The sequence below is a fragment of the Elephantulus edwardii genome, unplaced genomic scaffold, assembly GCF_000299155.1.
Source record: "Elephantulus edwardii isolate Elephantulus edwardi_28Jun2011 unplaced genomic scaffold, EleEdw1.0 scaffold00218, whole genome shotgun sequence".
Classification (NCBI taxonomy): domain Eukaryota; kingdom Metazoa; phylum Chordata; class Mammalia; order Macroscelidea; family Macroscelididae; genus Elephantulus; species Elephantulus edwardii.
The window spans coordinates 2,118,104-2,141,553 of record NW_006399968.1 but is presented as its reverse complement, the minus strand read 5'-3'; the positions used below and the strand labels follow the sequence as shown (position 1 = coordinate 2,141,553).

The window sequence follows — 23,450 nt, the reverse complement described above, 5'->3', positions numbered from 1 at the left end:
CGTCAGGTGGTGCAAACAGCATGCTCAACCACTAAAGAAAAAAAAATTTCAAAATTCTGATCTAACACCTTGGTAGAAAAACCTGCAAATGACTTCTGAGAAGTAAGGCTTTGAAAATTCTGTGGACCAGGGTCCTGCGCAGGCACTCAGGGCCACCACGCTCTAGTGACTTGCGTATTATTGAGGTAGAAGTAACTGACCCTCCAGCGGGTTTTCACCCACAAGGAGATTGACCATCCTGCTGTCCACCCTAAGGCATGCAGTTTCAATCCACAGGCAGAAGAGAGATGGCAGTGTCCTCCCCTATGATTTACAGCCTCTGAAGACCAGCTGAAGGACCAGCTATGACTCGGTTCTGACTCATGGTCCATAACAACATCAATAACCACGATAGCAGCTTGTTTGGCAGTTCAGAACCAAGCTTCTCCACAAGGAAAGCAAACTCCTTCAGGAACTAGTTGTCCTGCTCAGAATTCTCCACTTCTCTGGTAACAGCTTTCCTCAAGCTGTGGTATAATGCATGTTCTCATTTCAGCCCTTGAGCACAATGGGAGCCAAGTAGAAATGTGGGTGTAGCTGTGATCCTAATGCCTTTGTTAGTTTAATGCTTAGGGATGGGCCCTGAAGGCTCGAAGCTGCTTTAATGGTCTGCTGTATCCATCTATCTACACCGTGGGTACATATTTGTTCCAGCCTGTGACTCACTGCACTGGAGCAGGACTGTGGGTGAGATGGTGACTTGCTCCACCTCCCATCTGCCATTTTATAGCTCTCTTCCCAGTGGAACAGACCTGTGTGGTTGAGGAACAGGCTTGCTCTCCAGTCCAGTCCACAGAGCCCACAGCCATGGCAACTCTGGCAGCCGGACTGTCCAAGAAGCAGGCGGTGGCTAAAGGTCTTGGCTCCATCAAGCAAACTGTGAAGTACTTGGGTCAGGACTTTGAGTCCCTGAGGCAACAGTGCCTGGACTCAGGGGTCCTGTTTAAAGACCCAGAGTTCCCAGCATGTCCATCAGCTTTGGGCTACAAAGACCTTGGACCGTGTTCCCCACAAACTGAAGGCATTGTCTGGAAACGGCCTACGGTAAGGCGATGGCTTGTTACTGAGCCTCACAGTGGGTGGAGGGTCCCTGCAGAAGTTCCTGAATCCAATCGTTCAGAAAGCTTCTCCCTCAGACTCCTTTGGGGGGTGGGAGTGAGGGTGGAGAATCTCTTTAGGGAGGTCCAGGGACTCCTGGTGTCATAGTGTGAAGTAATTGCACTGCCAGCCCAGAGACGTGCAGTTCAAATCCACAGCTGCTAGGCAGGAGAACAGAGAGAACGTGTCCAGATGCTTTCCACACTGAAGTTTGGAACCAGGTCAATTGTATCTGAGCCACTCTGCCACTTTGAGGCTGTGTAGCCTTCGGCTTACTTTCTGTGAGCCCTGCTTTGCTCATCTGTTAAATGGGGCTGCTGTTGGTGATAGTTGTTACTGAATTGGCTTTGAATCATGATGACCCTATGGAAAACTGGACAAAATGTTTTTGGGTCCTCTACCACTGTCACCCTCATTGGTACACTCCTGCTCCTTGCTGCAGCCAATGGTACTTTGAGGGTCTTGCAACCCAGGGAGCTTGTGTCCAAGCGCTAATGGACCACCCTGCTCCTGTGATCCTGAGGGCTTTTGCAGGAGTAGCTCTCTGGGCTTTATTCCTGGTGTGTCTTAGTCTAGTAGCTCTGGGAAATCCATTGAGCTGAGGGATGCTGCTGGGATTTTCCATTTTAGTGATACCGCTTGCAGCATCACAGCATTACATAAGCCATCACAGCTTGCCTTCTTTCAGGGCTGCTTTGAGGACTGGAGGCAAAAGCCCCACTCGGGGTGCCCAGCGCAGAGTAGGAACAGAAGATGGAGCAGGTTTCATGCATGGGGCTCCGGGGCCAGCCCCTGAAAGGACTTATCCATGCCGGGGTATCCATTCTAGGGGCCTCTGGAGGCCCAAGCTGCACTACACTCCAGAAGGCACATGGTTCGGATCCACCAGCTTCTCTGCAGAAGGACGGGAATCTCGTCCCATGTGATTAACCGCCTCTGAAAACCCCCTGGAAGGTCATCTATGGGTCGGCTCCAACTCAATGATATACAACAATAACGACAAGAGTGAATTGTTCAGGCTTATTTCAGTTACAGACATAGCAAGTGACTTGATCTAGGCCACCAGAGCTCCCCCAAGGTCTTAGAAGATGTGGTATTTGGAGGGTACACTCAGGCTCTCTGTCTTCTAGGCCCTGGTGGCCTAAGAGTAGAAGCTGTGCTGCTAACCTGAAGGCGTGATGTTCAAGTCTACCAGCTACTCGATAGGAGAAAGCTAGGCAATTGCCTCCTGTGTGATTTATAGCTTCTGAAAACCAGCTGAAGGGCCTGCTACTGCTCGGTTCCAACTCAGTGGTACACAGTAACAACAACAGGCTGTAATGGAGAAATCAATTTGTGGAGCCTATTTTCCTGGCAGTGCCTTAAAAGGGAGGATAAGGGGAGAACAATTTTTTCAAAACAGTCAGAATCATCATTTAACTCCAGTCCCCCTGACCCCTTCTGTTCTCACCCTATCAGTAAACCAGCAGTTTTCACCATGGGCTTGTCTTCCTGCTGGCCCATGTGCATCTTACTGTGCCCCCTGCAAGTGATGAGACCGTTCCCACCAAATCAGTGAGACCAGGGGGCCATGGCTCTTTATCCTAATTTCAGGGTTGACAATCGCACTTTGTTTCAAAGGCAGTTTTGAAACATCTGTTTTGTGCCAGGCATTGATGCAGTGCTGTTTGGGAAGGTGATGTGAGAGGAACTGAGGGGTGAGTTAAAAACTCAGCTCTGATGGAGGTGCTGGAGAGACAGGCAGGTGTGGAGGACTGATGCCTGGGGCTGAAGCATCGACCATGGGCTATGGGAACCTAGATTGACACTCAGTGGTATCATTTGTGCTGGTTTCACCTGATGTAGTAACTTATGCGGTCACTTTCTCCATGGGTGGGACTGGCCAGAAATTGTCTTACCTCCCAGCCCACGATCTGTGGGTGGGAAACTCCAGCCTTGCAGCTCTCTACAGCCCCTCCTCTAGTCCACTTGATGGGTGCCCCAGTCCAACTTCCTGCTGTCTACCTGGGATATCTGATGACTTGCTGTACTGAGTGATGTTGTGCTTAGTAGTCATCGAGTTGACCATGACTTGTTGTGATACTATGAACAGCAGACCTGAATCCTGCCCTATCCTGAGCCATCTTCACCATCCCTGCTGTCTTGTCATACATAACAACAGCAAGGATTATAAGGCCTGAGTTGTGCTAAACTCAATGGCACCTATCAAACAACAGCAGCAGCAAGAGTTTGGGCTGGGGGCCTGGGGGATTTCACTTAGTGACCAAATCAAGCATAATTCATCCTTTGCCTGCATCTTCCCTTCCCTTTGAAATCCAACTCTGTTACCCTATTGTACCTTCACCTGGTCCTGCTTGTTGTTGTGAGGTGCTGTCGAGTTGAGTACAACTCATGGTGACCCTATGAACACCAGATCTGACCCCTGTCCCATCCTGCACAGTCTTCACACTTCCTGACACACTAGAGCCCATTGTGACAGTCACCCTGTCACTCCACCTGGTTGAGCATCTTCTTCTTCATTGACCCTCCACCTTTTGGAACATAAATCTCCTTGCAAAGCTGAAGACATCCTATTTCCCCTGAAAGATTCATACAGTGCAAATCAAGACACTTTTGGGCTTAGTTTTGGGGAAAGATGGGCAGAGGGAGACATCTTGGGTCATGCTGATGGATGTTATTATTAAGTAGAGTCAACCTCAACTCATTGGCAACACTATGAGTGACATACCTGAACCTTGTTATATTCTGCACTGTCCTCACTGTCTCTGATCTGCCTGGGCCCGTTGTTATAATCATTGTGTCAGTTCATCTTGTGGAGAGCCCTTCTCTTCCTCTGATCCTCTACCTTTCCCACTTCAACGTCTTTTTCCAAGAATTGGCTCCTTCAGACAACATGCCCAAAATATGTGTGACTAAGTGTCACCACCATCTCTTCCCTCTGAGAAGCACATTGGTTGCATTTCTTCTAAGATAGACTTGGGTTTTATGGCAGGCCCTTGTGTATTAAGTACTTTTCTCCAACACCACAATTCAAATGCACAGATTCTTTTCTAGTTATCCTTATTATTTTTTTCCACAGAAAAGCTTTTATTAAAAATCTCTACAGAGATTATGAGAATCTCTAAAAGAGCAGGGGCTGCAAAGGCAAAGGTTCAATCCTGCTGCTTGTTTCGAGAGGCCTCAGCATTGGCCCGGAGCACAGCCCCTGGTGATTGGTATGGGCTCTGCTGAAAGAGGGGCCCAGCTGCTGTTGTATCTGCATCTGTCTTTGCCTCATTCTGCTTGGGAAGCCCTGTTGACCATGTGCCCCGTGGAGCTGGGATCCACGGGATCTAATTCATCCTTTCGGCTTGCTACCTTCTTGCTCTTGGGGTAGGGGGCCATTTCCTCTTGGCGATGATGAAGGCGTTCTTTGGCCTCTTCTTGGTCTACCTTATCATACCCATGGTCCCGATCTCTGTCCCGCTCTCGGTCTCTGTCCACCTTGTCACAGCCACGATTTCAATCTCTGTCCAGTTTGTCCTGGCCTCGGTCTGACTTCTCCTCAGCATCTGCATTAATGCTCCTGAGATTCTTGGTAGATTTGGTAACAATAGAGTTGGGGTCATGTGGGGAAAGCCAGGACACGAGGTCCGTGTCCACATTCCAGTAGTAAGGGAGCCCGCAGGAAGAGTCAAACACCTTGTACCAGCTTGGTGGCAAGCCCTCTAACCGGGTGGCCTCATAGTCCACAGGATCATCATCATAGTCCTCAGCAATAATCTTTTCCTCTGGCTCAGGCTCCAAATGCTTGAGGATGCCCCTCTTGGCCAACCGGGTCTGCAGTGCCATGGGCAGTGGCATAACGGATAGCAGGCAACGCTAAAGGCAGACAGCCAATACAGACTTGCAAGCCGTAGAAGGCTGTCACACCAGCCACTTCTCTCTTAAAAGCTAAGATCTCACAGAGACCACAGGACTCCCTCCTCCTAAAGCACAGGAAGCCCTAGTTATCTTTATTAACTGTCCAACTTTCAGATGCATAGGCAGAAATTAAAAAGACCATGACTTGGATCAGTTGCATCTTCATTTTAAAATTGGTGTCCTTGCTCTGATTAATTTAGGAGAGGTCCTGGACTGCAGACTTCTCCAGTGCAACATGCCTTTGGGTTTCTTAATTGCTTTTACCAAGAGTGTTGATTGTGGGCTCAAGTATAATGAAATCATTGACAACTTCAATCTTTTCTCCATCTGTCATGATATTGCCTTTTGGTCTGGGGGTAAGGATATTTTTTTTCTTGATATTGAGATATAATCCCGTTTGAAGGCTGTAGTCTTTGATCTTCTGAAGCAAATGTTTCAAATCCTCTTCACATTCAGTAAGCAAGGTTGTATCATTTGCATAATGCAAGTTATTGATGAATCTTCCTCTGTTTCAGAAGCCACATATATCTTCATACAGTCCAGCTTCTTGACTGATTTGCTCAGCCTACAGATCGAATTTCGTTGTTGATGTTAGGTGCCATCAAATTGAGTACAACTCATAGTGACCCCGTGGACAACACATCTGAACTCTGTCCTCTCCTGTGCCATCCTCACAACCTCTGACATAGGTGAGCCCATTCCTGCAGTCCCTGTGTCAACCCACCTTGTTGAAGGTATTCTTCTCTTTCACTGTCCCTTCACCTTTCCAAACATGAGGGTACGACCTCGACCCTTTTCTGATTTTAAACAATGCAGTGTTCCCTTGTTCTGTTTGGACAACAGCTTCTTGATCCAGGTGTAGATACTTTATGAGCACAGTTAATTGTTCTAGAATAACATGAAATAAAATGTACATTCCATCCTCCTAAGTCTCTTAGCATCATCATGGACCCAATACTTTCTTCTTAAACTTCCTGGTTTTTTCTCACCATCCTGCTTTCCTACTCAAATGCAAATCTTTGGCAGAACTGGGAAGAACTAGTAAAAATGTATCTAAAACAGGTCAAGGGAACAAGGACCAAGGATCCAAGAGAGGCAGGAACTTTCAGAAGGAGGAGTGGACCACATCAGTGCATATTTAACAGCCATTCATGTGGCTGGAATAGAAAGTATTTTTCAAATGTCAATTCTGTTACTATGGGTGATTTAGGTAAAAGGAGTCCCATTGGAGCTGTGGGTGTCAGGTGTCAGGACCCTGACAGGCAACTAGGTGTTAGAGAGGTGATATCTTGGAAGCAGAGTGAGTCTCCTGACCCCCCCAAATAACTACATTCTCCCATCTCAATCAGTAAGTCTCTCTATTTATCTTAAAAAAAAATTGTTGTAAAACATATATGTTGTTGTGTACCATGGTGTCAGAGCTGACTTATAATGGGGTTGCAGAGGCGGTAAATTGCATAGGAAAAGAGTGCCCATCCTTCTCCTCCCGAGAAGCTCATAGATTTGAACCATGCTACTTCAGATTGGCAGCGTGTCTCCTTACCATTAAGCCATCAGAGTCTCCAAAGCGTAAGCGTGCACACACACAGAGGTATAATACAAATGAATACATGTATATATGCATACATATACAGGGAGCTCTGGTGGCCTAGTGGATAAGGAATTTTACTGCCAATCTAAAGACAAACAGTTTAGATTCACCAGCTGCTCTGTGCATGGATACATACAACATGCTTTCATATGCAATGACAGCTTCTGGAAGGATGCCTAAGAAATAATAATAAGGAATCAAATGAAGCTTCGTCTGACATACTTTGGGCATGTTGCAAGGAGGGACTGGTCCTTGGAGAGGGACATCATGTTTGGCAGAGTGGAGGGGCGGCGAAGGAGAGAAAGAGCCTCGATGAAATGGATCGATTCAGTGATGGGGTGACGGGAGTGAGTGTGTCGGAGACGGTGAGGTTGGCACAGAATAGAGCAGTATTTAGGGCTCTTGTACATAGGGTTGCTATGAATCACAAACGACTCGATGGCACATAACAAGAAGAAGGTGGGAGGAATATTTTTCCTGTTTGTGTACATATTTTACCATTAAAAATAAGTTCATGAAATATATATGTATATGATTGCTGTGTACCATCAAGTCAGAACTGACCCTCAAGTGGGCTTTCAGAGGCAGAGTTAATCTTATGGGAGGAGATTGTCTATTCTTCTCCCTTGCTGTCGGTGGACTCTCACTATGTACCTTTGGGATTGCAGCACAGCTTCTTAACACTAGGCCAGTCGAGCTCCCTGGATATACTCCCTTACCGAAATGCTAGCCCAAAGGAGCTGTCTTGAACCATTTTGTTGGGCACTGGTTTCTGGCGGGCCGGAAGGCTTTGTGTCCTACAGCAGCAGCCTGGTGCCAGCCATTCACCTCCCCTGGCTCCAGGCATCTAGCTCAGCTCCACCCTCTGGCCTTTCCCACCCTGTCCCATCTTCCGCAGCCTGGTTTGTAGGGAGTTGCGCTGCTAACATGAAGCTAGTCCTTCTTTGATGGTTAGAGTGCACTAGTGGCTCCTCAGAGAAAGATGGACAATCTCCTCGTATATAATTCACAGCCTCTGAAAACCCACTGGAGTCAGGCAGGAGTCTTTTCTGATTTAACAGCAATATGTTGCCTTAAAAAAAAATCCTCCATTTCTAGAGATGGCGTAAATGTGTCACGCTCAAGTCCTTGTCTAAAGGGTGGTGATGTGAAGCCACCCCACAGCTGAGGAAAGGACTGGTGAACTGGTAGACAAAGGTTGCAGCCTTGGGACACTCAGCAGAGCACAGGTCCACTCTTATAGGTGTGGTCATGGCTGCTGCATGTCATCGAGTCAGAATCCTCTCAGAACTGACCTTCCAGTGGGTTTTCTCTCGTGGAGCAACTGGTGGATTTGAACCTTTGTGATTGCAGTGCCACTTCTCCCTTGGACCACCATGGTGCCGTGACACACATGGGCTCACCATGAAGCAGACTCTCATCACTTTCACAAAGTCATGACTTGAGCTTTTGTTTTTGTTTAATCTCTCTGGAATCAGATGAAAGTGCTCCTTCCTCACTGTGGTAGGACCATTCGTGAAGTGGCCTAGGCCACGACGCCTCTGCTGAACCATGGATTGTTTTGGTTCCTTCGTGTAGTGGTTTGCCTGGTGGCCAGGCTGATCCATATCCCCGTAAAGGAAAGGAGACTGAGACTATGGTTGTTGAGCTGCTTCCAACCCTTGCTATTCTGAAGGCAGAGCAGAACTACCCACAGGCCCCGTGGCCTTTCTTTTTTCCTCTGGGATTGGTTGCTGAGTCAAACCTCTGACCTTTACTTGGCATCTGCATGCCTCAGTCACAGCGTCATCAGAGCTCCCTCCACAGATTTCCAGATCATTTATCTCATAGTCTTTCTACCAGAATCTTACTTTCTTGATTTTCTGCCTTTGTGTGCTTTGGGCAAGTCCTTCTGATATCCCCTCCCTCCTTTCTATCAGTCTTCATTTCCTACAGATGGAAAGTACTTTGAGGCCAAGAATCATGTATTTTAAATCTTTTCTGTCTTCATTTCACCGTGCTGCTTGCTACTTGTCACTCTCTGCTTCCCCTTCCTGCTCTGTATCCACCAGGGTACATTAGAACTGTAAATATGATGAAACTGGATGGCTTCTAGTCAGCCTCTATCCATGGTGACACCATGTGTGGCTGAGAAGAACGGTTTTCACAGGCTGATTGCTAGAAGTAGGTCACTATGCCTTCCTTCTCGAAGAGGTGCTTCTGGGTGGACTCACACATCCAACCTGTTGTTGTTGTTGTTAGGTTGAGTACAACCCACAGTGACCCTATGAAGAGCAGATCTGAATCCTGTCCTATTCTTTGCCATCGTCACAATCTCTGACACACTTGAGCTCATTGCTGCAGTCATTGTGTCAATCCACCTGGTTGAGGGTCTTCTCTTTCACTGACCTTTCCTAGGACCATGCCAAAAATATGAGAGGAAGCTTAACCATCCTTGCTACCAAGGAGAACTCTGGCTGCACTTTTCCTAAGATATATCTATTTGTTCTTTTGACAGTCTATGAGATATTTAGTACTCTTATACAACATCACAACTTAAAGGCACCAGTTCTTCTGTCATCCTTACTCATTGCCCAGCTCTCAGATGCATGGCAAGTGTCAGAAAAGACCATGGCCTGAATCAGGTGCACCCCGGTCTTTGAACTGACATCATTGTTCTTCAGTAATTTGGAGCGATGAGCATGTGCACCATGCAGAGTACTCAAGGTTTCCTTTGTTGGGTCAGCAAGAAAGGAGAAAATGGCTGCAGTGTGCCCCAGGAGACCAGCAGAGCTCAGGCTACAGACTACCCTTGAGCAGATGTCAGGTAGGGACAATGAAGAGTGAGGACATCCAGGGTAGATGTGGGAACACTCCAGAACTGGGTTCTCCTCTTTGGGTGTGGTGGTTCCTGACACCTCAGTGTTTACATCAGCAAATGGGAACATTGTCAATTAGTCAAGTGTTTAATGAGTGTCAGCAGGACTCATAGCATTTTGTTTACATTATTCTAATTCTCCCTCTCTGTAAATAGTGGTGTTGGCTAAGGAAATGAGGTCATATCTCATCACCTTATTATCTCAGCTTTTGCCTTTTTCCTCCTTCTGCTTCCCTCCCCCCCATCTTTTCACCACTCAACTTGGTCACACTGTAGTCACAGAGGCTGGCTCCTGCTGGCTGCTTTCTCGCTGTGTTGGTGCGAAGGTAACTTGCTTTCCTGGGTTTCTGAGCTCTTGGCAATAAAATGAAGCCCAGGTAGTGTCTGCTCCAGTGACTGCCCTCAGTCAGTTCTGACTGGAATTTCTTCATCAGTACCTTTATAAATCCAACATTATTTGTCTTAGGAGATTGGAAGCATATAAACATCAATGAGTATCTGAGCATAATACATTACATACTTCAACATTATATATAGTAAATAAAGAAAAGAAAGCATGTAGCTATGGATGCCATAACTTGACTATGTTGCACACTACACATAGGGATCTCATCATGGCTTAGTGGTAAGTTGTTGTACTGACAACTCAAATGAACATGGTTCGAGTCTACCAGCTGTTCCACGGGAGTAAAATGAATAATGTCCTCCCATGGGATTGACTACCTTTGATAATCCACTGGAGGGTCAGCTATGAGTGGTTTCAGACTTGAAAGTAAACAGCAACAGCCACCACAGCACATGTACATGAAAGTGTGGTCGGTGACATCTGAGGTTGCCTCCAGGTCTGGGATTCTTACTCTACTGCTCCTCTGGAAACCCTTGAGTTGTTAGTACACTCAGCTACAAATTGAATGGCAGGAGGTTCAGCTTGACCCCAAGACACCTCAGAAGCAAGACCTGGTGAGCTGTGTCTGAAGACTCAGTCCCTGACACGTGTGGGACCACCACGACTTGGAGTTAACTGGTTTTTCTATTCCTTCAGCCACGTAGCTAGCATCACTGAGCATCTCATTGATCTGTGTTTGTCCCTCTCACTGTTTCCAGGAGCTGTGTCTAAGGCCTGAGTTCATCATTGGTGGAGCTACCCGAACAGACATTTGTCAAGGTGGGCTAGGTGAGTAACCAGGGAGAGTCTTATTTGTTTTGGGAGAAGGTTTGTGTGTATGTAATGAGTAAGATAAGATGAAGCTGTTAGACTTGATCAAATAAACCCTGCCCAAGCCCATTGCTGTTGAGTGAATTACAATCTGTGGTCCCCCCACAGGACAGAGTAGAACTGTCCTGTAAGACTTCCCAGACCGTAGTCTTTACAGAGAGGGCTCTGGAGGCTTAGTAGTAAAGAGCTCTGCTGCCAACCCAAAGGCATGTGGTTCGAATCCAGCTGCTGCTGCACAGGAGAAAGATGAGCAGTCTCCTCCCATGTGATCTATTGCCTCTGAAAACCCAACAAAGGGCAAGCTTGAGTGGGTTCCAACTTGCCAGCACTCACCAACAACTACAACAGTCTTTACAAAAGCTGTTGACCTCGTCTCTCTCCTGATAGTTAGTGGTAGATATGAATGAAAAACCTTTCAGTTAGTAGCCAAGTGCTTTAGCCCTGGACTCCTTAAATGAGGCATATGACTCTCCGTATGGGCTGGTGTTCAGATCCTGCCTTTTCCACCAGGGACCTGGAGTCCAGAGCCATCTGGTAGGGCCCCACCCCTCCAGGAGAGTTTCTGCCAAACTATTTGACCTTTTAATGCCAGAGTCACAAACCAGAATTGTACACACAAAGTACTACTATCTTGTGAGAGTAATTGCCCTTAAGCAAACTTAACTTGTATGGAGCAGCTGCCTACATAATTATAGATGTTTTTATGCTTTATGTCATGATAGCTGTTTCTATGTTTTTATGCTTTAATATGTTATAATAGCTGTTTCTATAAGTAGTAAGAATATAGGAATCTTATCTTTGTAGCCTAGTTTTCTTTTACAGAACATGGCTTTTTCAAATCAGATGCAGTTAAGTGTAAAGATAATTCATCTTGGGTTGTTTGTAACTTACAGCTGCAGCTCTCAGATACTGAGGCTCTCATGGCCCCCTGACCTCTGGGCCTTGAAGGTTTTGAGACTCTGTCCTGTGTAGGACAACAGTAACATTTGGTGAAACAACATGACCTTGAACTCAATCTAGTAGGCTTCTCAAACACAATTCAGTAGCAGCTGCAATGCATGTGACTAGAATTGAAGGCCAAGAAGAAACAGAACAGTGGCACAGACAAAATACTCCGCCTCCATGTAGAATTGAGAAAGATGGGTGGCTACTCTCATTAAGATTGCAGCCTTAGAAACCTGTGCAGAGTCCCACCAGGTCAGGATGCTTGGTAACAGATTCAAGGCCCTTTATTTACTGATTTTTAGAAAGGTCTTCAGTTTTTCTCTTTCCCCCTTGGCTGCAGGCAGAAAAACCTTTTCTCTCCTCCTGCTTAGCTTCTCAAGATTTTTTTAAAATCACTGGACACTTTGTTTTAAAAGCTTCTTTAGTGAGTACAGCAAATGGGGTTTAGGTCTAAGGGTTCACCTTTATACGTGGCTGGCTGGCTGTCCTGTCCCCAGGTGATCAGAGCCTGGTTTCCTTCACCTTTGTGAGAGGACGTTGACTCCAAGACCTTTCTTTTCTGAGGAGCAAGCTAATGTTTCATCTCATTTAAAAAAAATTTTTGTTTTATTGTGATTTTAATGAAAGTTTACAGAAAAGATGGATTTTCATTTGTTCACTGTTGAACATTTCCCTCCCCCACCTTCCCCTTCCCCTAGTTAACTTTTTTATTGATTTGTGTGTGTGTGTGTGTTGGGGGGCACATTTTCCCCCTTGCCTCCTCTAACCCCTGCCCCAGTTCACCCTGCAATGTGCCTTATGTTCCAGATTGTTGTCATACATCCAATGCCTGATCATATATTCCTTTCGGACAGGTTTCCCCCTCATTTAGCATGTGTCTCAGGGAAGAATAATCTGGAATTGATGTGATGCTCCTTGTATCGATGCTTTTTAACTTTGAAAACGGTCCTTAATAAGTGCCTTTCAATTGATTGACTAGCATGGAGTTTCCTTTGACTAGTTTTTAAGCAAGGGAAGAAAGTGTTTCTGAAAGGAGGTTTGTAAATTACCCCTCTGGAGGGTAGGAGCCCAAGGTTCAGAGCCAGTGCCCTCCACCTGAGAGGACCCACACTCCTCACCACTCCCCACCACTTCTCAGCACTCAGGCCAGCTGGCATCCGCAAGTGCACCTTTCAGACACCTCTGGATCTGTAATATCCTTGGAGGACTGCGCGAGAGAAAATCAGTCTCCTCAGCCTAAATGGGGAAGCATCTGAGAACTCAAAGGGCGGAGCTTGCTCATTGAACCTGGGGGTGCAGATCCCCACCAAGCAGAGAAAGCTTGCTTGCCCCACATATGAGCAAACTTTTCATGGGTGGGGAGGCTGCTTTTGCAAATGAAGTCTTCTTATTTCTGCAACAGTTTTTCTGCAGCATACTGTGTCTCTCTGTGCTGGCACCTGGTACTTGAGAGAGCTCTCCACTGTCTTGCCTGTTCTGAGGAAATGGTCTGGGATAACCATTTACATGCTAGTGTGAATTTGAGGTAGCAAGTTACAGTATCATGTGCATGTTGAGCATTATTATAAGAGCACAAAAAAATTCTGTTACATCTTTAGTTTCATTAACTTCTAAATAAAAGGAATAATTTCCTTCCAGTATGAAGGCTGACAATGAAGGTCCTAACTATAAGTTATAGATAATTTTCATATCACTTTGTAGTTGTTGCAACTACCTTGAAAGTACTGTTTCTAATAGACTATTGTTTATATATATATATCGCAGATGACTCAATGGCATATAGCAACAATAATATACCATGACAGGTTTGGAAGCAGGAATGGCATCCACTTCCTAAAGCATATGCCTCTGGAAACTCTATGAACTTTAATAAAGTCTATAGTTGTAGAAGGGCTTCAGGTGTTTTGTTCATAGGGTCGCTGAGTTGTGCTCAACTCAAAGGTAATCAACAACAACAACAACAACAACAACAACAACAACAACAACTTGTTACTACTGGGTGCCATTGAATCAGGTACAATATAATGACCCTGTGAATGACAGATCTGAGCCTTGCCCTCCCTGTGCCGTCCTCATCAGCTCTGATATACTTGCTGCAGTCACTGTGTCAGTCCACCTCACTGAGGGTCTTCCTCCTTTTAGATGACCCTCTGTCTTTCTCAGCATGGTGTCCTTTCCCAAGGCCTGGCCCTCATAACAGTGTGTCTGAAATATATGCCACCATCATTACTTCTTCCAAGGAATAACCTTGTTGCACTTGCTCCAAGACATATTTATTTGTCCTCCTGGCCATCCACGGGATGTTCAGTGGTTTTTGCTCCACACCATAGCTCAAAGGCATCAATCTTTCTGTTATCCTTATGCACTGTCCAGCTCTCAGATGCAGAGCAAGAGATTGAAAAGACCATGGTTGGGGTCAGGTGCACTTTAGTCTTTAGAGTCGTTGTTCTTTAGTGCTTTGGAGAGGTCCTTGATAGCAGATTTTCACAATGTGACATGTCTTTTGATTTCTTGACTGCTAGTATTAAGGGTGTTGACTGTTTTTATCCAACAATTTCTGTTCATCCCTACTACAAAATTATGTTTTTTACTTCTTCCATATATAAGCAAACCCTAAACCAAACACATTGATGTCAAGCTAGTTCTGGCTCGATTGTCTTTGTCAGGCAGAGGAGACATACCCCACAGGGTTTCCAAGGAGGTAAATCCATGGAAGCAGATTGCCTGCTTCCTCCCACAGAGCTGCTCCTTCCAATTGCTGACCTTTCGGTTCAAAGCGGATTCCTTTAACCACACCACTGCCAGAGCTCTTCAAAACTTTTATTCAACAATGAAGGCAAGGAAATCCAAAGTCTCTGTAAACTTTCACTAAAATGAATTAAAAACAACAATAATAAAAAAAGAAAATGGTTTTACAAGTTGAATTGTATATGCAGAAAATATTGAAGTGGTGATTGTTCTACTGTGCATATTCTCAACAAAACAAAGTTGTTGTTAGGTAAAAAAAGGTATTTGCTATGAATAAACACACACACACACACACACACACACACACACACACACACACACACTCCCCTTTATGCAAGGCATTCATAAGAAGCACACTACTGTATCACACTTTTTAACATTTTGATCAGTGTTTCAATATATTTAAAATGTTATATTTAAGCTTGGACCAAATACACCACTAAATTGCCAAGGGGCACTGTGGATGGAAAAGGTCAAGGAGCCCACCTTACAAGAATGCCAGGCTGTATCTGTGACATAGATGCTGTCACTGAACTATGATTTTACCAGAAGGGCAGATAGGCCGGTGAGTTCCCAGAGTTGTTTAATGCCAGTAAAAAGATCTTAAAAATCTCTGCTTACCTTTTAGATTAATTAACCTTGTGAGGAGGTGGAGAGTTATCTGAGGACAAGGATTTCTTTCTAAACTTTGTTTCAACTTGAGCAGCTCAAGGTTTGGGTGAGAAAACAGTCTCCCACAGCATGACTTAAACTAGGCATATTGTTGTTATTGTGTGCCACTGAGTCAACCCCATCCTCATCATCTCTGACACACTGGAGCCCATTGCTGCAGTGACTTTGTCAATATATCTCATTGGGATCTTCCACTCTTTCACTGACTTCCCACTTTTCCAAATATGATGTCCCTTTCCAAAGAATAGCCACTCACATACCCAAAATAGAAGAGATGCCACTTTGCTAGCTTTGCCTCTAAGCAGCACTCTGGCTGCACTTTTCTCAAGACATATGTTTTCTGGGTACTCAGTCCTCTTCTCCAACACCACAACTTAAAGGCATCAGTTCTGTCCTCCTTACTATTTCCCAGCTCTCATATACTTAGCAAGCAATTGAAAAGATGATGGCAATCTTACAAAAATCACTTGTGTAAGGGAGCTCTTATGGCCTAGTGCCAAGAAGCTGTGCTGCAATCCTGAAGGTGCGCAGTTCAAATCCATCAGATGGTCCACTGGAGAAGGAGGGGAAACCTCCTTCTGTGCCAGTAGGATCCAATTTGATGGTATACAGCAATAAACAAATAAAAAAAAGTTGGGCAGAGCCGTCTTCCCAACAACAACAACAACAACAAATCACGTATGGGATTGCATCAGACAATCCTTTGCCCATCCCTGTTTCTTGGGGATGCGATTGTCTCCATCTCTGTACCTTGTTTCACTTCTGCATGCTTTGCTCCAGGACTCCTCTTTGTGTCTTGCTTGGAAGTGTCACTGAATGACTCTGCAGACCAAGAATCTGACCAGCCCCTGGCTGTTGCAGGCTCTGCCCATGCCTTTACTCTTGGTCCTGATGTTCTGTCACTGCTACCTTCCAGCAGTCTTCTCTGTAGGAGGACAAGAACTCAGGGACCTCTGTCACACCTTGCCCCTCTGCATATCTAGCCTCACAAACTTTGTTCCCTCTTTGCACTTTCAGTGCTAATGCTTGGGCGGTGCTTCTGCATCAGACAACATTGGGTTGCTGGCCTCTCTCACTTCAAATCCTGTTTGCTCTTACTTGCTGTGCTTACTTTGTAAACCAAATTATCTTCTTTTTTTTCTTCCCTTGGATCATGTGTACCTGAGGCTGGAGAGATCCAGGGGAGAATTAGCTCCAGGGATCACAACTCAAACACTACACAAGTCACAGAGGAAAGTAAAGTAGTCCTGGAGTAGGGGACATTAGGGAGTAGTGGGGTCTGTTCTAAACTAGAGAATGAGCTCTGTAAGAGGGAGCATAACATCACTACCCAGTGTGAGCTGGTTGTTACTATGACATTCTGAGGTTAATACCTTGAGTCTACTCTGTTAAAACGAACTGCGTACTTCTCAATTCTTTCACTCTGCATTAATTTTTAAAAAATTATTTAGTATCTTTAAAAATGGTGTTAGCTGATCCCAAAATAGGAGATGGCTTAGACAGTCCCAAAGTTACACCTGGAGATGAAGTTGGACGGTAGTCAGAGGCTGGAGGTGGGGAGTTGCTGGGTCTGTTCCATCCAAACACTGTTGAAGCAAGAGACAGATCTACAGGACCACTGGGGAACTCTATGTTCAGCTTTTTGAGGAAACACCAAACTGCTTCCCAGAGTGGTTATACCATTTTACAATCCCACCAGCAGTGTATGAGAGTTCCTATCTCTCTGCATCCTCTCCAACAATTATTGCTTGCTGTCCTGTTAAACTTTGCCACTGCTACTGGGGCAAAATAGTATCTCATTATGGTTTTGATGTGCATCTTTCTGTTTGGCAGTGATTTTGTGCATTTCTTCATGTGTCTCTTGGCCATCTGAATGTCTTCCTCTGTAAAAACTCTTTCCATGTCTTTTGCTCATTTTGTAATTGAGTTATCAGTCTTTTTCTTGTAGAGGCCCTGTAGGTTTCTGCAAACTTTTGTTATGAGACACTTGTCTGAGATGGTATCACCTGGCACATAGTTTGATTTGTTTTTTTGTTTGTCTTACTTACTAAAATATAAGGGAGTTTGGTGACCTTGTGGTAAGGAGCTGAGCTGCTCACTCAAAGATATGTGGTTTGAATCCAGCAACTCCACAGGAGAAAGATGAGCAGTCTCTTCTTAAGTGATTTACAGCCTCAGTAAACTTCTAAAGGCTTAGTTATGTGTTACTTCTTACTTAATGGCACATTAAACAGCAAAAACGTAAATTCTAAAAGAAAGAAGCTTGATCTTAGAAAGTGCTGCTGTCTGTGTCCTCAAGGTTTAAAGTAGTACTTGGCTTATAGATTAGAAGTTAAATAATTGTATACTGAATGCGTACAGGAATTCTGGCCAGACTTTGCAGTTTTCAAGAGAAGCCAGAAATTTGGATGCTTATGTAACGCCTCCCAATTTAAATATATAACTTGGATTCCCCGACAGGCCAAGACTGAGCCTGCTGAACAGTAACCAGAGCTGCCAGCCAGTGGTAACTGTCACCACCCTAAGTCGATATTAGGCTCCTGCTGGGACCAAACTGTGCACGGACCCTCAGACCTTCTGCTGCTTCTGTCCACCAATCCTTCTGACTGGCACCAAACCTTGAGCCATTCTCACACTGGCCTTTGGACACTTCTAGTCTTTTGAAAAGGGATCTCTGGTGGCCTAGTGACAAAGGACTGTGCTGTCAACACAAAGGTACATGGTTCAAACCTCCTCCTGTGCAATTTGCTACCTCTGTAAACCTGCTGAGAGATCAGTTATAGGGGTTGGTTCTGACTTGATGGTACATAACAACAATATTCTTTGGAGATGAGCCCAGGCACCTTGGCATTGGTTTGTAGGTGACATTGATGTTGTTCTTGTCACCACCCTGGCTGGAGTTCTTCCACTTCCGCTTGAGTGGTTTACTTCTTTTTGCATCCTTTTGCTCTTAGGTACCTCACATTGGTTATTTCTCCACTGATTTACCTAAAGGTCGGAAGTTCAAATCCACTAGCTGCTTCTAGGAAGAAGTAGGACCAGTCTCCTCTCTTAAAGATGCTCTGACTTGAGTCTGGTGGAGCGTCAACCCTGAGGCAGATGGGACTCACAAGCAGCGGTTTGGTTTTGGGGTTTAAATCTCACTTCCTGTCCACAGCAGCCCCACTTCCTGGACATCATGTTGGTACATGAGTTCAATCCATGTCATCTCACTGAGTCTGGAAATGCATCCTTGTCTTTCCCATGGAGACTGCTGCCTTCTGTTTAATGTGCTGAGTGCTGTAGACGGCCATGCACTCGCCCTCAGGGGAAAGGTTGGTGGTTTGAACTCCCAGAGCAGATCTCGGAAGCAGGCTCAGGCGATTCTCCTCCTGAATATCACAGCTTTGCAAGTTTGAAGGAGCCCAGCTGTGCTCTGCACACTTGGGGCCGCCATGAATTGAGACTGACTTGGTCAGCTAGGAGTGAGGAGCTTGAGTGTGTCAGGGAACCTAGGGTTCCCCCCCCCAGCCTCCACCCCAACCCCGGCTGGGAGGGCTGTGCAGTTTGCAGTTGCCTGCCGTGGGGATGTTTTAGCCACTTGTCACAGGTTGCCACTGAGACGCCACTTTTTCTGTTGTCTTGGTGCTGTGGCCGGCAGGCTGTAGTGGTGTGGTGCTGCTAACCAGAAAGGGCTGCATTTCCCTGGGAGTTCAAACCCACAGTGGCCCCGAAGAGAAAGACAGCTGTGTAGCACTGAGATGTAAGGCCCTGGGGGTCTGGTGGAGGGTTGTGGCCAGCTGGAATCAAATTGGTGAAGGGAGCTTTGTACATGGTCTCCAGCTCTGGGTCCAGCCACTGAGGGGTCTTCAAGCTCATCTCACCCTTTCTTCTCTGTTACAACTGTGCTCCACCTTTCACTCCCTTCTTTTTGAATCCAAAGGCCATTATCATTAAACTTGGTGAGCAAGTCACTTTGCCTCAAACCCAGCTGTCTGATGTATGTACATAAGCCCCAGACACATTGACATTGTGGTTTTTACCTCTTCCTTGGGTGGAACAATTTCATTTTTATAATTTACTAAGGAATGCCCCTTCTATCAATAGCATTAAAGGTCCCATTTAAAGTTGGTGAGGGGGAAGAAAAAGTAGGAATTCCAGAAGTGATATCACCCCTACTGAGAAGGCAAAATGAGAAGAGGCTGGGCATCTGGGCTCCTGGAGCAAGCAGAGATACACTGACAGAATCGGAATAATGCCCCTCTGCTGTGAGAAGCTTGCTGGTAACTGAGAAAGTCAGGCAAGATGGCCTGTGACTCAGAGGTGGCCTGCTAGCCTTTTCTTTGGTTCTGAAGCACATTAACTCTCTGCGTGTCTGCTGCTCCTGGAGGCTGGAGGCCTCCATGTCCAGAGTTGTCCTTGGCCAGATGCTACCATGTGATGGGGCCTCTTCTACACTAAGCTGCTTCCACCTCACCATCAGGTCTGAGAAGTACCTTCTGGGTCACCATGGGAACCAGAGAAAGGAGGAGCCAGACAACCTATGAGGGGCAGCCAAAGTGGCTCTTTAAGTGTGCTTTGTTCTGTGTAGCACAGTTTGAAAGGAGTTATTTTGAGGATATAAAATTATTGTTGTCATGACTGAGTCAAGCTGCCATTGCTCAGAAAAAAATACCAGCAAGCTTTGGGGTGAATCTTTGCACCCCACTACACATGCACCTCTCCCCCAGAATGACCCACACATCCCACACCCCCTGGGAATACAGCCTTAGGACCTTCTAGAGTTTCTGGATGTCTGTGATTGCAGGAATTGATTTCTTTGGGGTTTTGCTTCTGGAACAAAGGTCTTTTGGTTAATGCAGCTGTAACCTGAGAAAAGATGTTCCAGTGAACTGTGCAAGATCCTTAATTCACATATGTAGTGTGAATGCAGTGGCGTGGAGCTCATGGTGTGGGATGATGGTGGCTTTGGCAGTGGTTGGTGGTGGGACGCTTATATGAGTGAAGAGACATGTGGCTTACATGACATCCTAATTTATCATCTATCACTTTGTCATTTGTTTATGAGATGCCTTGACCGTACCAGGAGTTGTATGTTTTAGGGAAAAAGAACAATGCTCAGGTGCCACCTCTTTTCTCTTGAAGAGGAAGCGGAGGGGGCATGCAAGCATCAGACACAGCATGAACAGAGGTTCTCATTCAGAAGAGCATGCTCGGGAAGCACCTGCCAGAAGTAATGGGGAGGGAGGGGACAGACCGCACAGATGCTGCAGGACTTTGATGCTGTGCTAAGACTTTTGAACTTTATTCCCAAAGGCACTGGGAAATCAAGGAAGGCTTTTTTAAAGGGAGCTTTACAGCCAGATTTGCTACAATGAGAAGGACAGAACAGCAGGCAATTCCAGTCCAAGAGCAAGCTCCTGTCTAGTTAATGCCAACTCATGCATGGTTCTTTGACTGTGTCAAAGGGGGGAAAAATCAACAACTGATTTGTTGTTTAATAAGTCATATTTTTGTAATTTTCTTTTTTTAATTAGAACCCATATAGGGAGCTCTGGTGGCCTAGTGGCAAGAAACTGCACTGCAATACTGAAGGCAAGAGATTCAAATCCACTAGCTGCTCCTTGAGAGAAGGTTGGGCAATCTCCTCCCATGCAATTAACTGCATCTGAAAACATGCTGGGGAGTCAGCTACGGGTCGGTTCTGACTCTACAGTACACAACAACAACAGCAGATACTTAAAAAAATTGTTTTATGTTAGCTTGCTTACAAAATTTGTATATATTATATTTCACACTACCCTTCATTCACACAGACCTAGATGCACTCACTAGTCTATGCCAGGGAATTTGGTGGAAAGCTGTCTGGCCAGAGGATTGGAAGAAGTCCCTATTTGTTCCCATTCCCAAGAAAGATGATCCAACAGAAGGTGAAAACTATTAAACGATATCCTTCATATCACATGCAAGCAAAATCCTGCTGAAGATCATTAAAAAACAGCTAGAACAGTACATAGATAGGGAACTTCCAGAAGTTCAAGCAGGATTTAGAAGAGGCCATGGCCCCAGGGATATCATTGCTGATGTCAGATGGGTCTTGGCTGAAAGTAAGGAATACCAGAAGAATGTCTATTTGTACTTTATTGACTATACAAAGGCATTTGACTGTATGAGTCATAACAAATATGGCTGACATTGGGGATAGGAGTCCCAGAGCACTTAACTGTGCTCATGCAAAACATATATTCAGACTAGGAGGCTGCTGTGCACACAGAGCAAGGGAGCACTACATGGTTTAAAATTAGAAGGGAGTGCATAAAGGTTGTATTCTATCTCCATAACTATTCAATCTGTATGTTGAGAAACTGAACTCTAAGAAGAAGAATGTGGCATCAAGTCCAGAGGAAGACTCATTAATAGTCTGTGTTATGCAAATGATACAATCTTGCTTGCTGAAAATGAGGAGGACTTGAAGCACTTGTGGAAAATCGAAGGATACAGCCTTCAACATGGATTGCATCTCAGTGTAAAGAAAATAAAGATTCTTATCACTGGACTGATAGACAACAACATTATGATGGATGGAGAAAAGACTGAAACCCTAAAGTCTTCATCTTGCTTAGATTCATAGTTAACATCCTTAGAGACATATTGTACTGGGAATGTCTGCAATTAGGGTCCTCTTCAAATTATTGAGGAACAATGAAGTTAGTTTGAGGACTAAGGTATGTCTGATGCAGGCCATGGTCTTTCTGATCACATGCTATGCTTCTGAGAGTTGGACAATGAATAGGATAACAGAAAAAGAATGGATGGCTTTGAGCTAAGAAAAGCACTGAACATCATGGATGACCAAGAGAACAGATATGTCTTGGAGAGGGTGCAGCCAGAGTGCTCTTTGAAGCATTCTTTGTCAAAGATGACAGAGCTTCACCTCACATAGTTCAGGAATGTTGCTCAGAAAGGCAGAGAGGGTCTATGAAAGAGAGGAAGACCCTCAACTAGGTAGATTGACACAATGGCTGCTGCAATGGGCTCTGATGTGTCAGGAAGTGTGAGGATGGCGCAGGACAGGACAGGGTTCAGATCTTTTGTTCATAGGGTCGCTATGGGTTGTACTCGACTTGACAGCACCTACAATAATAATAACAGCGGCCCTTCCATTCTCTCAGAGAATTTCACTTTTTCAATGGCACCAACATACTATATTAGAAATTCTGCACAAGTGTTTGAATTATTGTGGCTTTGTCCTGAACTGTTAATGGAATCTGTATCAAGACTGGCCATGCACTGGATCATGAATGCCGCCCAAAGCTTGAATTTGTAGTCTTGGTTTCACTACTTTGGAAACTGTTACTACCGTGCTGTTTTTTGCTTTTCCAACACATTTTTCACTGTAGCTTGTTCCAAAGAAGTACCCCTGCTAACAGAAAGGTTGTAGGTTTCAAACCACTGATGGCTGGCTTCTGGAAGTGGTTCACCAGGCCTACCTTCTGAGATGCCTTTGGGTCAACTTGAACCTTCAATACTTTGGTCAACAGCTGAGTGAGTTAATCTCTTCTACTAGTTTTGTTGTTGGTTGTTACGTGGTGACGAATCGAGACTGACAGCTGACTCTCCAGTCATGCAGTGGATTTTCAGAGACTGTAAATTTCATGGGGGGAGATTGCCCATCTTTCACCCTTGGAGTAGCTGGTGGATTTGAACCATATACTTTTGGGTTGACAAGGCAGTTCTTTATCCACTAGGCCATTTGAGCTTCCTGTAATTTGAGGAAGCTTGGCCCCAGAAGAAGGCCAATAAAAATAAAATGGCAGCCCATGTTTCTTAATAAACAGTATTTAAAGAGGTTCAGTTGGTTATAAAACAAAAAACAAAAAACAAAACAAAACAAAACTTTATGAAGAAAAATCTGTCTCCTATTTTCTTAAAGTTAAAGCCCTACTTGGAGCTTTGTGTTAAAAGAAGGAAAGACTCTTCAAGGATTTGAACATGTACAGCTAAGCGCAATTGATAACAGTGAATCTAAATTCCAAAATCAGTCTCCATAATAGTCTATGTGTTTCCTACTGCCAAAGGGGAGTAGTGAGAGAAGATCTTCACCCTGAAACCTACAGCGTCCCTTTTCAGCAGGAAGTAGCTAAGAGAATACACCGTCCTCTTTTCCTTATGAATCAGGGTGAAGTCTCTCTCAGGGAGGAGAGATAGGGAATGGCAAAGGACACACTGAGGCAAAGGACACACTGACAAAGGAGATTAATCAGAACTGGCTTCGACAAGCACTGTGGCAATTGGACAATTAAAACAGACATTGGGGGGGGGGAAAGAACGAACTGGGGAGGAGGGTAGAGAAAACAGTGCAACAATGAATGAATGAAAACCCAAAATCTCTGTAAATGTTC

The 23,450-nt window shown here is 45.1% G+C and overlaps 1 protein-coding gene and 1 pseudogene across 1 annotated transcript in view; one reads left to right on the top strand and one right to left on the bottom strand.

Moving 5' to 3' along the window:
• The first annotated feature begins 846 nt into the window (after positions 1–846).
• CAPN8 (calpain 8) overlaps positions 847–23,450 on the top strand; it is a 118,991-nt gene continuing 96,387 nt past the window's right edge. Inside the window, exons 1-2 of the mRNA XM_006898058.1 lie at positions 847–1,083; positions 10,593–10,662. Of these exons, the coding sequence (XP_006898120.1) occupies positions 847–1,083; positions 10,593–10,662 (307 nt within the window). The remainder of the gene's footprint in view (positions 1,084–10,592; positions 10,663–23,450) is intronic.
• On the bottom strand, positions 4,290–4,980 carry LOC102872367 (annotated as a pseudogene).